This window comes from Solanum pennellii, chromosome 2 (assembly GCF_001406875.1).
Source record: "Solanum pennellii chromosome 2, SPENNV200".
NCBI classification, from domain to species: Eukaryota; Viridiplantae; Streptophyta; class Magnoliopsida; order Solanales; family Solanaceae; genus Solanum; species Solanum pennellii.
In genome coordinates, this window is record NC_028638.1 from 36334638 (window position 1) to 36350490 (window position 15853).

Genomic DNA, 15853 nt, shown 5'->3' on the forward strand with positions numbered 1-15853 from the left:
GTCTCAAATAGTAAAATCATTGTTTATGAAAATAAAGTTTCATATGTTGATATGAAATATGATATTACATACAAACATAATTGTATGAATCAAACCAATAAGTTATGATCAATTTTTATGTTAATTGGTTTATGGTCAGGGACCAAATGGTTTTCATCTGATAATTTTGATGTGCAATATATGATCAATGAATATACTATGATGCACAAAGATAGATTCTCCAAAAGATTGAGATATATGTTAGTTTGTCTAACATAAGGGGGAGACTAGAAGCAACAGAAGAGTTGTAAATACTCCTATTGAATGTCCCTTAAGGATAAAGTCTATGATAGACTAATCAATTCTAAATAAAATAATCCTTGAAAAGGGGGGAGGATCAAAGAATCAAATGATCATAATAAGAAGATAATGTGCTCTTGGAGAGCCTACGACATAACACTTTATGAAACCTCATGAGAGGGGTAGCTACCTAAAAATAATGAAGTGATGAGATCTCAATAAGTTTTGTCGTATTGTGAATCGATACAAAATGGTATATCGTTGACGATATCTTTGGTACAATAGCGCGCAATATTGTAAAAGATTATGAGGATATAAATTCTACATCTATTAAAGCATGTTTGTGTAGAAATAATTATCAAGTGAAAAGTGGAATGATGCATCTTGGTAAGCGTAAAGCTTATTTGACTTACAATCTAGGCACTAAAAGATGTCATACATCTAACTTGAATGTTATTGCTTGACAAAATTAAATATCCAATGGGTTCAAAATCTAAAGCATATACAAGTTTTTGAAAAACTTGTTTATCATCCTCATAAGGATTAAATCGATTCAAAATGCATGAAGCATATACAAATATTGTTATGCAAGTTGATAACTAGAATGGAAGCTCTTGGCAATAGATTATTTGCTTTAAGAAGTTGAAGTAAGGAACTTCCAGAAATCTTTGACCCTGAAGGGAAGATTTATAAAAGCAGATAGAAGAAAACATATTTCGTCAAGGTTTTTCTACACTCATGAGCTCCCAAGAATGGTGATATCAACATGCAAGAGGTATGTTCAAGTAACATTATGTTGATTTATTCACCAAGTCTCTATCAACTACAACTTTCAAGAAGATGGTGCACAAGCTTGAAAAACGAAGATTCTAGTCTCTGAATTGATGTTGTCATTAGGGGGAGTTAATACGCGATGTACTCTTTTTTCCTCACAAGGTTTTGTCCCACTGGGTTTTCCTTGTAAGGTTTTTAATGAGGCATCCATAATGCGTATTATTAGATATGTGTACTCTTTTTCCTTCACTAGATTTTTTTCCCACTGGGTTTTATCTAGTAAGGTTTTAACGAGACACATAATCTAGCGACATTCAAGGGGGAGTGTTATAAACAATTTGTATTATAGTGAATGTCTAATTATGTGGAGTCCTAGTAGGATATGATTAGGAATCCTACTTGGGGACCAAGTAAGGTTTTCCCTATAAATAAAGGGTTTTCCTTCATTGTAAATGAGATTTATGAAAGATCAATGAATCCTGAATATACTTCAAGATGAATAAGAAGTCTTTTCTCTTCGGACTACTTTCTTCCTCTTCTAATTTCATATAGTTTCATAACAATTTCTTTCATTCTTTTTTATATGTCAATTATTTTATAAATAAATCTATTCTTTTTGTCATTTTATTAAATTAATGTATAAATTATTATTTTTTAAAAATTATATTCTTGATAAAATAATTAATTAGTCTTAAAAATATATATTTTGATCAACCTAAAAAAACTAAATACTAAATAATATTTATTGAAATACTTCATACGTTGATTAATTACTCTCTCCATTAACTATTCTATAAAAACTTTTTTTGAAAAATAAATATCAACAAACAAATAAATCTCAACAAACAAATTAAAAGTAAAATATGGAGAAAAAAATCAAAATTAATCTTGAAAGTTGAAGTTTCAATTTATTTAAATCTTTTTTTGGATCAATAGGTGAAAATTTTTGGCTCTAAAGATAACTCAAAAATTTATATAGTCAACAAATGCATTTTTCTTTTTAAAATCAAACATATTCATCATTTATTAAAAAATTTACTTAAGAAAAATATTAAGGATAAAATATTGACCCCCCCCCCCTTGTTTTTTTTTAATCTTTGTCAGTTATTAATGTTGAATATATACATTTGACCAACTTAGAAAAGCTAAGTAAATGATTCATGTTTATTAATTCAAATTCATTGATTGAAAACTTGAATTTTAAAAAAAAATAAATTAAGATAGAAGAATATGATTACATTGTAAAAAAATAACATATAAAATGAAACGGCAAGAGTATTTACATTATTAATGTGTGCATTGCTTATAAACCTTTAATATTATTCTTATACATTAACAAAAACTGATTCCTTTTTTGTCTCTTTCTCCAAATCTGTATTTTTTTTCCTTCAGTCCCTCACGAGAATTACAACAAAGAGTACCGAACCGGAATTTCTACCAGCACTGATCTGTCTCCCAGTTCCGGCGAGTATAGGCTGCAGAATACAAATTACCGGTCCGGCGCCTTGGGTAAAGTGACCGGTCATATTGGGCGCGTTTATTGGGATCGGAGAGAGTGCAGTAAGCAGCACGAATCTTCATGAACTCATCCGCAAAGGAGTCCTTCTGATCAATTGCAGCCACATCAGGATGGTAAACTCTAACCAATCTCCGGTACGCAGCCTTGATCTCCTCGATTGTTGCGCTGATCGGAATTCCGAGAATTTCGTAAAACGAAGCAGGAGAAACATAAACTGGGACGCAGGTGGCCATTGAAGTGCTGTAGCTGGTCGCAGCAACGGAGAAGGAACCAGATTGATGGAATCTGACACACGACTTTGATAGCATAGAGTTGCCGCCGGAGGTAAACGGATTGGCCGGCGTCGGCAGTGGAGATTGATGGAAAGAGGTAGAAATCATTGTAGAAATGGAGTCCGCACAGTGAAGGGAGGAGTGTTTTTATATGATGATTAGAGAATGTGAAAAGCGGTTATATATATATAGAAAATATTTTCAATCTAAGGGTGACCCACACTCTCACTTTGTTATATCCGTTTCAATTCATGTAATATTTTACTGTTTTGAGACTCAAATAATTTAAGTTTGATTTAAAATTTGTTTATGAAAATTTTAATTTTATCAAATAAATTTTATATATTTATATAATATTATAAATCATAATAATTAACAATTTAAAATATTTTAAAGATAAATGAATAAGGTATAATTAAAGATGTATTTATTTAAATTACAATATCTCAAATATGTCACACAAGATGGAGGGACAAAAGTATTTGATATGAACGGGGATATTTTTTTTAAAAATGTTTTTGTTGAAAAATAAGTTGATTTTTTAAAATTTATATTTAAATCTTTAACAAATAAACAAAATACATATATATATATTAAAAACAGTTATATAGAAAACAATGTTTGAAGAAAAGAGGCTACATGCCTACATCACTGTTCGGAGATAATTGCTGGATTAGGAAAAGGCTGGTACAACACAAATTATAGTTTGGGAAAATTACGTTGAAAACATATATATACTAATTATTAGCTAATATAGGTATAACTTGAATTAATTATGGCTCGTAATTTAATTTTAATTTTAATTACATCACTTATTTTATTTTATACATATACAGACACAAAGTATACACATATATATACAATTATATGACATATATACAAATACAATTAGCCTCTCTCCACTCTCCTCTCTCTCCCAATCTCCTCGCTTGTCTCCTTCCTCTCTCAATCTCCTCGCCTGTCTCCTTCCTCTCCCCATCTTTCTCGCCAAATATTATATATATATATATATATATACACATATATACACACACACACACACAAAGACACATGTATATATAATATACAAATTATATACATATATATACAATTATATGACATACATAAAAATACGATTAGCCTCTCTCCATTCTCTGACCTTTCTCCCTCGCCTCTCTCCTCTCTCTCTCAATCTCCTCACCTGTCTCCTCCCTCTTCCCATCTTTCTCGCCAAATATACAAATGCGCGCACGCGCACACACACACACGCGCAAATACACACACATGTATGTATATGTAAAAAAAATTATTTGACAGATATACATATACAGTTCACCCCTCTCCACTTTCTGCCCTCTTTCGCTCGCCTCTCTCTTTTCTCTCCCAATCTATCTCGCCTCTCTACTCCATTCCCCAATCTCCCTCGCCCAGGTATACAAATACATATGTATATTAGTATATATATACATTTATTTGACAAATATACATATACAATTCGATAAATACACATATAAAATCCATCTCTCTTCATTCTCTGTCCCTTTCTTGCTCGCTCTGTTCTTCCCTCCCCAACTCTCTCTCTCTCTCGCCACTCTCCTCTCTATAACATGTATCTACGAATTATAATTAACAAATTATAGTTATTGAGCGTGACTAAGTTATTTTTGAGTGGCTATAAGCGAAAATTTCCCTTAGAAATATTTGTGTAACTAAATAGTTGGGGAAATTGTGTGGTTAAGCAAACTTATACTATTTAATTACTCATCATATCTATAGTTTATTATAATTACCACTCGCGACTAACATTATACATTAATTATGTGGGCTGATTTCGAGTTTGTATAACTAGTCAATTTTGTATATGTATAATTTGCTAGAATATCCAAATACATTATGTATAATATACAAATATTTTACCTATATGCATATACAATTCACCTCTCTCCCACTCTCTGCCCTCTGTCGCTCGCCTCTCTCTTCCCTCTCCCAATCTTTCTCACCTCTCTCCTCCTCTCCCGATCTTGCTCGCCTCTCTCCTCCCTCTCCCAGTCTCACTCGCCTCTCTCCTCCCTCTCTCAATCTCTCTTGCCATATATACAAATACATATGTATAATATACAATTATTTAACCAATATACATATACAATTCACCTTCCCCCCACTATTTCTCCCCTCTCTCCACCATATAACATGTTGGTACAAATTGTAATTATCAAATTATAGCTATAGAGAGTAAATAAACTATTTTTATGTGGCTATATGTCAAAGTTTCCCAAAATAGTTTGAGAAAATTTCATATATGGCAAACTGAATTTATGAAATAACATTATATGGGTATATTTTACATAATTACATTTTATGGGTATAGTTTAGTTTGTTATCTGGATTTTAATTTGTATAGAATGTTTTTTTTTTAAAAAAAATTGTACTATATTTACTTTTCCATTAAATAGTAAAAGTATCCCTAAATACTGTAACAAACATCTACATAATCCCATAATTTAAGCTAATCATTCAAAATCAAATATTTTCTCAAAAAAAAATTCTATAGCGAAAGAAATACTATACAAACTTGTTTTCGAAAAACTAAACTCTTTAATGTAAATAAAATAAATATAAAAATATAAAAAAATTGTATATGTAATAAACAAAGTTATATACGAATGTAAACAAAATGAATATCACTTGTATATATATAAATAAAAATATGAATGTAGTACTTGTATATACACAAAACCTCAAGCAGTTTTGTATATAATAACGTAAAATACAAAAAAATTGTGATTTAAAATAAATAATTGTATCAATTTCTTAAATAATTACTTATATACATATGTAACTGGTTGAATATACAAAAAACTTAAAATATGAATATAACAACACAAATTCCTTGATCATTTTTATATATAATAATTCGATGTACAAACAACTATACACACAATATTCAAGCAAGTAATTTTTACGGATGGAGATGAATCTTTCATTCTGATTTTGAAGAACTTGTAATTTGATAAGAAAAAAAAATTAAAAAAATGTATGAAAAACTAAGAAGTATAATACATATACAATTGTTGATGAAGGAATTTGTTTTAAAAAAAAATTAGATTCATGGATTAATTTTAGCGATTACCTACGAAAATTGAGAGCAAGACTAAATGGAGAACGTGAAATCTTCCTTGAAATTCAAAATAGAATGGAGGAGTGATTTTAGGATAAAGATATATAATGGCGATAGGAGAGATAAAATTAATTTTGTGTAATATTATATAGAAAATCATAAATAAGTTTGTTACTTGTATACAAATAGGTGGAGGATCCCATTAATTATGGCAAAATAATGAAACTATAACCACTGAGAGTAAATAAATTAAACTATATCCTTAATAATTAATAGGATAATTGTAGGAAATGACAAACTAATAAAGGTATATGCAGTAACTTCCCTTTCAGCTATTACCTTTAAAGGGCAAAATATCGCTCAATTTGCTATAGTAGGGCTTTCCGAATTGTATAAAATCCCCACCAAAACAAAATCCTCTTTTTTCTCTTTCCCCTTCATATTGTACAATCTCTTCTTCTTTTCTTCAATTTCACCTTAATTAACTCCACAAATTCAATTTCAAAATTTCAACTTCTCTAGCACGTCTTTGCAGTTTACTAAAGTATTTCAAAAATTTCAGGTGTTCCCCAAAAACTCATCTCACTTTATCAATTTTTGTTAATTTAAATCAATTTCTTCAAGTTAATTTTTCACTTCACTTCATAATGCCTTCAGATTTTTGGTTCAAACAATGGATGCCCAATCTCCATCGAAGAGATTCACAAGAGATATACCCATTGCATGTTGAAAATAATGTTGAACACTCATCGTTTTCCTTAAGTCTAATTTAGGATTTTGGGGAGATTTCAGGTTCAATGTCTAAACCGAACACCATGCAAAAGATTAGATCCAAATTGAGGAATGACCCAACTAGATTTGTGGATGGAGGTGTGAAAGATCATGCCGATGTTGTTGTTGGGTCAAGTGAGAAAATGAAAGTTAAAACTGACGTTTATGCAATACATAAAGATAAAAATGAAGTTGTTGGTTCTGGGTCATTCGAGCATCATAAGGTATCTGTATAATCATTGTCTATACGTTTCGATTTTATATTATATTCATATTTTTGTGTTGAATCATGTATTATACTGTCTGTTTATACAATTGTGGTTGTATAAATATATAAATGTATAATCAATCTTAGTAACTGTTTTTTGTGTTTGTGTTGATTCATATTTATACAATTTTGGTTTTATAAATGTATAATCTATCTTAGTATCTGTTTTTGTGTTTGTGTTGATTCATCTCTTATATTATCTGCTTATACAATTGTGGTTGTATAAATGTATAATCTATCTTATGTATATGTATATATGTATAGAACTGACAAATTCGTATAAACATACAATAGTTTCATACACTTATACAACAGTTTCAGCCTTTATATAACAAATTAAAGCTTTATACAAATATACAATTCACGAAAAAACACTAAATAGGTATATGTATATAACTGAAAAATTCTTTTAAACATACAATTTTATATACTTATACAATTCACCAAAAAACACTAAATAGCATATAAACATTCAACAGTTTCATATACTTATACGATTCGTATAAACTGACAGTTTTAATATCTTGATCGATTTTTTGAATTGACTACAATGGGGTTCTTTCAGTTGACGGATACGAAGAAGGAATGAAATCATACTGAAACAGAATCCACGTGATTGCTGGGATTTTTTTCCTTTTTCATCCAACCGAGATTGCTACCTTTTTTAATTTGAACAATGAAAATGTATAAATAATACGAAAAAATACATCCGTAGCAAACTACAATTTTGCTATGGAATGCAATTTTGAAAACTTTGCTAGTGCACAAAATTATTAATTTTATATTTGCTATATATAAAATTTGTGCATGATTAATTACTTAGTATAGTTTATCATGTCATACAATTTTCCCAAATACTGTCTCCTATTGACCCTTGCAAAAGCCCACATAACTACATGGGCCTTAGAAGCTTGTAGACTTTATAGCAGCCCCTCCCGGTCCCAACGGCTAGTTTTGTAGCATTGGTATTAACGGTCGTATTTTCGCCCCTTTTATCCTATAAATAAATATATTAGCAAAATCCCCCATTTACGATACCTTTCTCTGTTAACGGTATTTTCTTGATCGAAACAATGGAGACTCCACTTATTGCAATTAAAGAATCTGAAAAGAAGGAAATGGCGAAGAAATCAGCTCTTTTTGATATTACAAATGGTTCACCAATTGTTGGCCTTGCTACAGGGGTTTTGAAAACCCCATCATCTGCCGTGTCTAGGAGAAAATGTTCTACACCTGGTTCAGGGGAAGCATTGTTAAGAGGTCAAGTGAAGAATTTATTGCAAATGGTTGAAGAAGAAGCTCAAATCTCATGGGGGGAAACGACTAATATCTTTCATGTTGCCCCAACTCCAGCAAATACTCCTCTCATGGATCTCCTCTCTACCAATCAATTGCTGCCACCTGTCACCGCATCCCCAGTGGAAGACAAGTTTGTCATATCTCAGGTATTTGTCTGTGTGATTTTAATTTAATTAACTAACTTTTGAATCTCTTGGAATATATAAGTAGAATTGTACCAAATTGTGGTTTAAAGGGAAAAATAATTGCTAACATTCTATGGTGTGTTGTAGATATTGAATAAGATTGTGTATGAGGGGAAGAAGAAGCAAGAGAGTGTTGAAAGTGAGATGAGTGTTACAAGATCTCTACTGCTGGATTTTTGTGACAAGTCAGAATCATCGGTTGGTTTCTTCATACACCAAGAAGACGACGAAGAAGAAAAAGAAATTGATGAACTATGTGAAGCAATAAGCAGTATGAGTGTTAAGGTAGGAGGACAGAAATTTGCTGGCAAAAAAACCAAGTGTGTGTACAATAGTGACGATGAATTTGTAGGAGTTGAGGATGAATCTGCAGCTTCACCAGAAAGGATTGACTAATCCTAAAGAAAAAGGAACCTTTACTTTTTTAATTTTTTTTGTTTTGCTGTTGTGGTTTCTGCGAAGACACCAAGAACAGAGGTGTTGTGATTTAATTACATTGATTCTGTAAGTTTTGGTTCATATTTCATTTGGACCATTCAGAATAATTTGTTGTCAAGTCCATGTTTTTTTGTATCTTTGGGAATTTGCTTCAACGAAATTACAGTGCTTTGTTGGGGATTGACTTAAATGCTTGTATTCAATGGGAACATCATTAAAATGTCGATTGAATGTTTAATAAAATATGTCTCCGATAGTATAATTTGTGTTTTGTCTCTTCACCATAACGTAAAAAAAATTGCACACACCCTACCTACCTCGAGAGGCTATTTCCTAAAGAAACCTTAGGCTCTAAAAAGTAGAATTTCAGATAACTGAAATGTGTTAAACCAAAAACGATATATCATTTGTGCATTTCTTCTGATAGAATTACATCATATGAAATTGAACACGATCAAAAGTAATCAAAAGTTGCAATTTTAAAGTAGGAATGAGACCAATTTTCACCAATATTTCAGCTTCAAATTAACGTGGAAACTCAAGATCACATATCGAGCCTCAATCAGATCCATCTGTCCATCTCCAGGTTTGAAAAATAAAGTGAGAGCACAACAATACCAAAATTTCTCATGATTGCAGAAGATGATGGACCAATCTGCATAGTCACGACATGCGTCTAATCATCTATAGAAACCCTGACACTTTCCCTATTCTTGTCAATTTCGAAAATATGGCTTTGAATGATATCTCTTTACTATTATTTCCTTATTCTCTTCTCGTCTTCCCAACTGTTTTCAGGTCCTTGTCTCAACTGCTTTGAGTGCCATGGTTTATAGGTTTTTGATTTTTCATATCTATCTGCTTCATGGGATAAAGGCTGAAGACCTAGTAAATCCTGTTCAGGAGCACATCCAATTGGTCTTCTAGATTCATTCATTCTCCTAAACGTAATTGATATTCTGTGCATTGTAAAGGTTAATGAGATGCTGACATTTTTAAGTAAATAGTTGACGGAAGATTAACCAAAGACTCAAAATAAAAGTTATACACTTTCAGCAATATACCTTTTGGTAGGAACAGCTGGCACACAATGTTTAGCCACATCAGCTCCATTCCCATTCAAGACGAGTACAGACCTGGAGGAAAGTTATCACAATTTAATAGTCTTTGAAATCTAGCAAGGATTTAGGTAAAACTCAGAAGACTTACCCCATTGGCAGGGGAATTGCAATTGCACCAGCAAAGTCACCCGGACCTACAGTTTTCAAGTTTGATCCAAACACTACATTGCACTCGCTGAGGAAAGAAACAGTACAAAATGGACGAACAAAATCATGACTGTCAATATGAGGTGGTATGCAATCTCCCACATCATAAATATTGACGATACAGCTGTCTGGAACACAATCTGGAGGCAATACATGCCATCTTACAAGCCTTCTAACCATGCTCTTAAGAAGATCAGGCAACGGGTCAACAGTTTCACTCTTGAGAATCCCTGGGGAGTTGCCTTTTTTGTCCTGCCGTAAAAAATAATTCAATTATCATCATATCTCTACATTCCCTTTTTCTCAATGATCGACTCATATCAGTCACAACCTTGTTTAAAAAGGTAAGAATTAGAAGGAAAAAAGTTCTCTGGGGATGGCCTAAAATCAAGTATACAGCCTATGATTCTGAGCGTATCCTCTTTTCTCTCGTCCCACTTGGGGCTGTGGGTGGGGGAGGAAGAGATTAGGATAATTTCAAGAATGTCAAAGACTTACTGTAGCATAGTTGTAACAACAACCAAATTGGATTGTCACACGTCCCTTGCCCCTCATCCATTTCTGTGGCGCTGTATAAGTTCGCTCTAATAGAATCAAAGCATTTAGGTTAGAGCATGCTAGTGCATGAGGTTAATAAATGTACAGATATGGGTATGGAAACATAGTAGAAAGAAAATTTACTTTCCACAACCATCAATCAAAAAATATTAACCCCATCAAACTAATTGAAGAGGGGAAAAAATTACTTAAATCATAATGATAAACCACCAGAATTGAATTAAGATTCAGAATTGAAATTTGAGGCGTAGCATAAATCATTTATGCAAATTCATGATCCTTAATAAAGTAACCACACAGTTGAAGTCTTCCTAAATTTATGCCTAAATCTCATTTGACTTTGTTTCCCATATCTCATACTCAATGACATACTGGATTACCTTATCTGGTATCTTATCTTTTCAATCAGGAACACTTTCTAAGGTTTAACAAGAAAAACAACTAGTCATATTCATATCTATCTCAAATCGAAGGAAGCATAAGCAAGTTTTCTCTAGTTCATCAAAAAGCTCACGAATACGACAGTAACATTTATCAGAAAGAACAAAAAAAAATGATTTGCATAATTAATAAGGAAATACTGACCTTTTAACTGTCCACTCTTCCCCATCTCCTCAAGTTTCTCCACAAATTTAACTATCCTATTTTGCTCAGCCATGCTGAAGACACCAGTATGTAGCTCCAAGCCATCAAGTATATTCACAATCTTCCCATTAACCCTCTCCAAACAAATGAAGTCCTTTTTCCTCTTTACATTACAAAACCGAATGTGCTCTCTCTGCTCCATAGACAACTCCATTTTTGGCTTAGCCCCCTGTACAGAAGTTTCCTCTTTGTTCGTACCATTTCCATTACGTAACTGGCTACTACAGATACTTGACTCACTAATCTCTACAGCATCAAGCTCATCTGCCAATGGCATTTTCATCCTCCAGATTGCTGTAGGTCTCGATGAACGGAAAGTTTTACTTCTCGATGCCTCTTTAACAGGTCTTGATGAGTGACCTGCACCACCTAAATAATTATCTGGTTTTATCCTGGGCGCCAATGCAGCCTCAAAAGGCTCTTGCACATCTGCACTGTCTTTCCAACTACCCAATGAGTTTGTATCTACATTATCATTTAAGTCGGCACAATCTTTCCAACTCCCAAGTGGGCGATCTGCAACACCTATATAACTATCTGATTTGTTCCTGTGCGCTAATGCCTCATCAAAAGGCTCTTGCACATCCGCACCATCTTTCCAACTACCCAATGAGTTTGTATCTGCAGTATCATTTAAGTCAGCATAATCTTTCCAACTCCCAAGTGGGTGAACTGCACCACCTACATTGTTATCTGATTTGTTCCTGGGCGCCAATGCCTCATCAAAAGGCTCTTGCACATCTGCACCGTCTTTCCAACTACCCAATGAGTTTGTATCTGCAGTATCGTTTAAGTCAGCATAACCTTTCAAACTCCCAAGTGATCGACCACCTACATAACTATTTGATTTGTTCCTGCATGTCAATGCATCATCAAAAGGCTCTTGCACAACTGCACCGTCTTTCCAACTACCTAATGAGTTTGTATCTGCAGAACCATTTAAGACAGCACAATCTTGCCAACTCCCAAGTGAATTGCTGTAACAATTGTCATGATTACCATTACAGGCATTAGAATCAGGAAGTTCTGGAGTCAAAACTACGAAATTCTCTTGTTGCTTCAGTTGTTCTGCATCACCAACAGCTTCTGCAGTCATACAAATGAACTCTCTGATCAAAGAACTCGCTGAATCTATAATTTCTTCTTTATCATAATCCACAGCATAAGAGTGTCAAAGACAAAAATCAAGTTGTTAAGCCACATCATTATCCACCAAAAAAACTTCTAGCTTTCACAACTTTCTGATGAAGATACATTCTGAGTCATATGATTTCCCACATGGACATCCAAAATGGTTTTGTAAAAAGCCTTGGGTTAGTCCACATATTGTGTTGATTCCTGATTAGATGTTCACGTTCTTCCATATAGTATCATAGTGAACATTAGTTAGTACATAAAGACTAATGTTCCATAATTGAAAGAGGGATACACATGCAAGAAAGCATTATAATATATCAATGTCCCTTGTAAGGAAGAAGTATATGATATTATATCATCATGCCTCACATTAGTATAAAAAAACACTGAGATGAATTTATAAAGATATTCAACTACTTCACCGATTGACTAAAACACTCTAGGATTACAAAGATACCTATTAGGGCAGCTAGGCTTATAAGTCAATAGTCACAGATTTCTCTTTTTGATAACCGTAGTGTCCAAACCAGCTTACACATACCCTCGACTAGTTCCACAAGATACCTCCCACCTCCCACCAGCATCAGATACTACCTCATGGTGCTCGACACACTCCATTGACCAATAAGTCACACTCTTATGTGCAAAAGTTATAAATTAGGAATTCTAACGGATTGTTTTTGATTTATTTTTGTTATTTTGATTAAAAAAAGAGTGCTTAAAACACTTCTTTGTTTTACCCAAACATATTTTGGTTTTAAAATCACCTAAAATATGTCGATCCAAACTGGCTCTAAATTCCACTGCATAAATCTAGTTCACGAATAGGAGTGTGTCTAATCCCAACTACAGCTTACAGCGTAAGCTTATCTGCTCGAGCTTGTGGGTGGTAATAAGATATCAAAATTCTCCCATTTTTTCATTTCTCCAAAATGCGAGGATAACTCGCTGAATGAATGCATATTGTGCTAATCAGTTAAGAAGCGAAGAACATTACGAATTCCATAAATGTTAATACAGAGAGCTAATAGAAAGATAGAAATAGAGAGAGTACCACGTCGTCCGAGTGATCGGATACGATGGGAAAGCGTATGCGTACAGCTGCTGCAGAAGTCACGGGAGAGAAAGGGGAACCAGTTAGCTAGAAATTCACCGGCGATTCGTAGTTCATCGGCGTTGTAATCGAGGAGGAAACGATCGGTCGTGCTGCTTCGGTGGTGGTGGTCGAGCATAGCGGCGAACTGACGCAATGAGCGACTCACCTGTAATGAAAATTCTATTTTTTATTATTATTCAATTAATTAATGTTTCAGCTTAAATAGGAGTAAAATAGTCTATTTCCTAGCAAAAATTAAATAAATGTCTGTTAAATAGGGGTCGATTTGTCATTGCACTCGCAGGCGTTTGAGGTTTCGAAGTTTCTGAAGAAGTTTTCAATTATTTATTTTTTTAAAAACAGATTTTTGTTTCTTATTCCTAAAAAAATTTGTTTCCTATTCCTAATTATCATAATAACGATTCAATTCAATTGGTCTTAAAAACCCTTCAAAGAGGCGGATTTAATTTCACTATCATTAATAACGAATTTAGAATTTTCATTCAGAGATTTAAAAAATAAAAATACAAACGTGTGAATAAGTCAACAAAATATAATTTCAAGGAAGGACTTATAATTTATAAGTATTAAAAGTTTTAGTCCCGTTAGCCGAGACCTTTTAACACGTTTGAATTTAGAAGGTAAAAGAAGAAAATGATCACAATCTATAAAGGTATCTACCACTACACTATAACTTAATTCTTATTTTTAAGAAAACTCAAAATTATACCTACATAAGTTCAAAATTATCTTATATATGTAGTAAATTTTTTTATCGAGAAGGCTCGGGTAAACTTCCCGAAAATCATTACCGATGATAAAAATTAGTGAAATAGAAAACGTGAGGTGAAGAAATACAGGGAAATAACTCTATATTATAAAAAATGCTTTTTGAGAAAAAGGGTAATGAAGAACTTGAATAGAATTTGGAGTTTTCCAAAGAGGTTTTAATTAGAGTGGCAACTTATGGGAAATTGTCTTTAATTATGACAACTTTTATTAGGTATAATTCCTTGATGAAATTAACTTGTTTTTAATCAAATATTTATGTAGCAAAATGAAGCCTAAAATAATTAACATTCCATAGCCATCTTTGTATCCCACCCATACAAATATAGGCATGCCCAAGAGGGAATGAATATTTACGAATCTATGCAACTTAATCTCCTAAAGCAATTATTACACAATTTTCTCTTGCTTTTCAAGAAAAACTAAAGAAATATCCGCAAAAATAAAAAATAGGAATTTAGCATCTTCACAAGAAAAAACATACGGTTCTAATTAGCATTCTGAAATGATTAAATTTTCAAATTGAAAGCTTATATATAGACGTTTTTATTCTAATTTTTAATGTTCACATAAATGTTGATATAGTTTGTTGATACTGAACATGAGAATTACTATAAGAAAACTATGAGTTACATAGGGATTTCTTGGTAATTAGTATGAAAATTTATAGGAAAATAAGTTTCTACGAATTTTCATTCTAATTCTCAAGAAAATCCCCACGTAATTTATTATGTTTTTGTTGTAAAATGAATATTAATTATTAGGTCAATTAAATGAATAAAAAATGTTAGGTGAATACAGACTAGTATGTATGTTGTAAATTGATTAGGAATTACAAACAAATGTATATTATGTGTATACAAATTTAAATTATTGTAAAAAATAATAATTAACCAACATGTATATATACAAAACATAAATGCAAAAGTCAACAATAACAAAGAACAAAATTGCAAGTGTATAGATATTTTATATCGATTCATATACGAAAAATATGAGGAAAATTTTAATCGTCAACCGAAATATACATATTTTATACAAACAATTTTGTGCGAATTTTTCAAGCCTTTGAGCAAAAATTCCATACATATTTTGCAATTTTTCTTTATATGTTCTGAAATCTAAATTTTTTTTGTTAATCTATTTCTTAGCACGTATATAGTGACGATACTCTTTTTTCTTAAAATGATTTAAACATGTATCTGTCTCTTTCAAGTCATTAAAGAAAGCTACTTATCTATGCATTAGGAGGTTTGTATTAAAGGAAAATCTATACAATTAGGTAAACATAAGTTATATATATATATTTTTTAAAGGTTTATTTCAAAATTACTATCTAACAAAGTTTCGTATTATTAATAGCAAATTTATATGATTATATCCAATATATTCACGCATATTAGAAATTATATTTGGCTAATTTTTTTCTCTCACCTCTGCTATCAGTATTTCTCCATC

At 32.2% G+C, this 15853-nt stretch overlaps 3 protein-coding genes across 4 annotated transcripts; 1 reads left to right on the forward strand and 2 right to left on the reverse strand.

Annotated features, from left to right (window-relative positions):
- Positions 1-2331: 2331 nt before the first annotated feature.
- Positions 2332-3019, reverse strand: LOC107010724 (chaperone protein dnaJ 11, chloroplastic-like). Its single transcript, XM_015210011.2, has one exon. The coding sequence runs from the start codon at positions 2950-2952 to the stop codon at positions 2488-2490; it is 465 nt and encodes a 154-aa protein (XP_015065497.1). The 5' UTR covers positions 2953-3019; the 3' UTR covers positions 2332-2487.
- Positions 3020-7988: 4969 nt separating this feature from the next.
- Positions 7989-9092, forward strand: LOC107011801. Its single transcript, XM_015211451.2, has 2 exons — positions 7989-8425; positions 8552-9092. The coding sequence occupies exons 1-2, from the start codon at positions 8054-8056 to the stop codon at positions 8858-8860; spliced, it is 681 nt and encodes a 226-aa protein (XP_015066937.1). The 5' UTR covers positions 7989-8053; the 3' UTR covers positions 8861-9092.
- Positions 9093-9284: 192 nt separating this feature from the next.
- LOC107011800 (RNA demethylase ALKBH9B-like) lies at positions 9285-13802 on the reverse strand. 2 transcript variants are annotated; one of them, XM_015211449.2, is made up of 6 exons: positions 13565-13802; positions 11314-12459; positions 10669-10754; positions 10112-10422; positions 9967-10038; positions 9285-9861 (listed from the first exon to the last, which is right to left on the reverse strand). In XM_015211449.2, the coding sequence occupies exons 1-6, from the start codon at positions 13740-13742 to the stop codon at positions 9660-9662; spliced, it is 1995 nt and encodes a 664-aa protein (XP_015066935.1). In that variant the 5' UTR covers positions 13743-13802; the 3' UTR covers positions 9285-9659. The 2 variants fall into 2 exon arrangements, with proteins under 2 accessions (XP_015066935.1, XP_015066936.1); XM_015211450.2 differs by having other exon boundaries at positions 11314-12730; positions 13565-13698.
- Between the last annotated feature and the right edge of the window lie 2051 nt (positions 13803-15853).

Coding starts and splice junctions, on each gene's coding strand:
- LOC107011801 (XM_015211451.2), top strand. CDS start 8,054: ATGGAGACTCCACTTATTGCAATTAAAGAATCTGAAAAGAAGGAAATG. Junction 8,426..8,551: donor ACAAGTTTGTCATATCTCAG/GTATTTGTCTGT, acceptor GGTGTGTTGTAG/ATATTGAATAAGATTGTGTA.
- LOC107010724 (XM_015210011.2), bottom strand. CDS start 2,952: ATGATTTCTACCTCTTTCCATCAATCTCCACTGCCGACGCCGGCCAAT.
- LOC107011800 (XM_015211449.2), bottom strand. CDS start 13,742: ATGCTCGACCACCACCACCGAAGCAGCACGACCGATCGTTTCCTCCTC. Junction 10,755..11,313: donor GAAGAGTGGACAGTTAAAAG/GTCAGTATTTCC, acceptor TGATTCTATTAG/AGCGAACTTATACAGCGCCA. Junction 10,423..10,668: donor GTTGTTACAACTATGCTACA/GTAAGTCTTTGA, acceptor TTTTTACGGCAG/GACAAAAAAGGCAACTCCCC.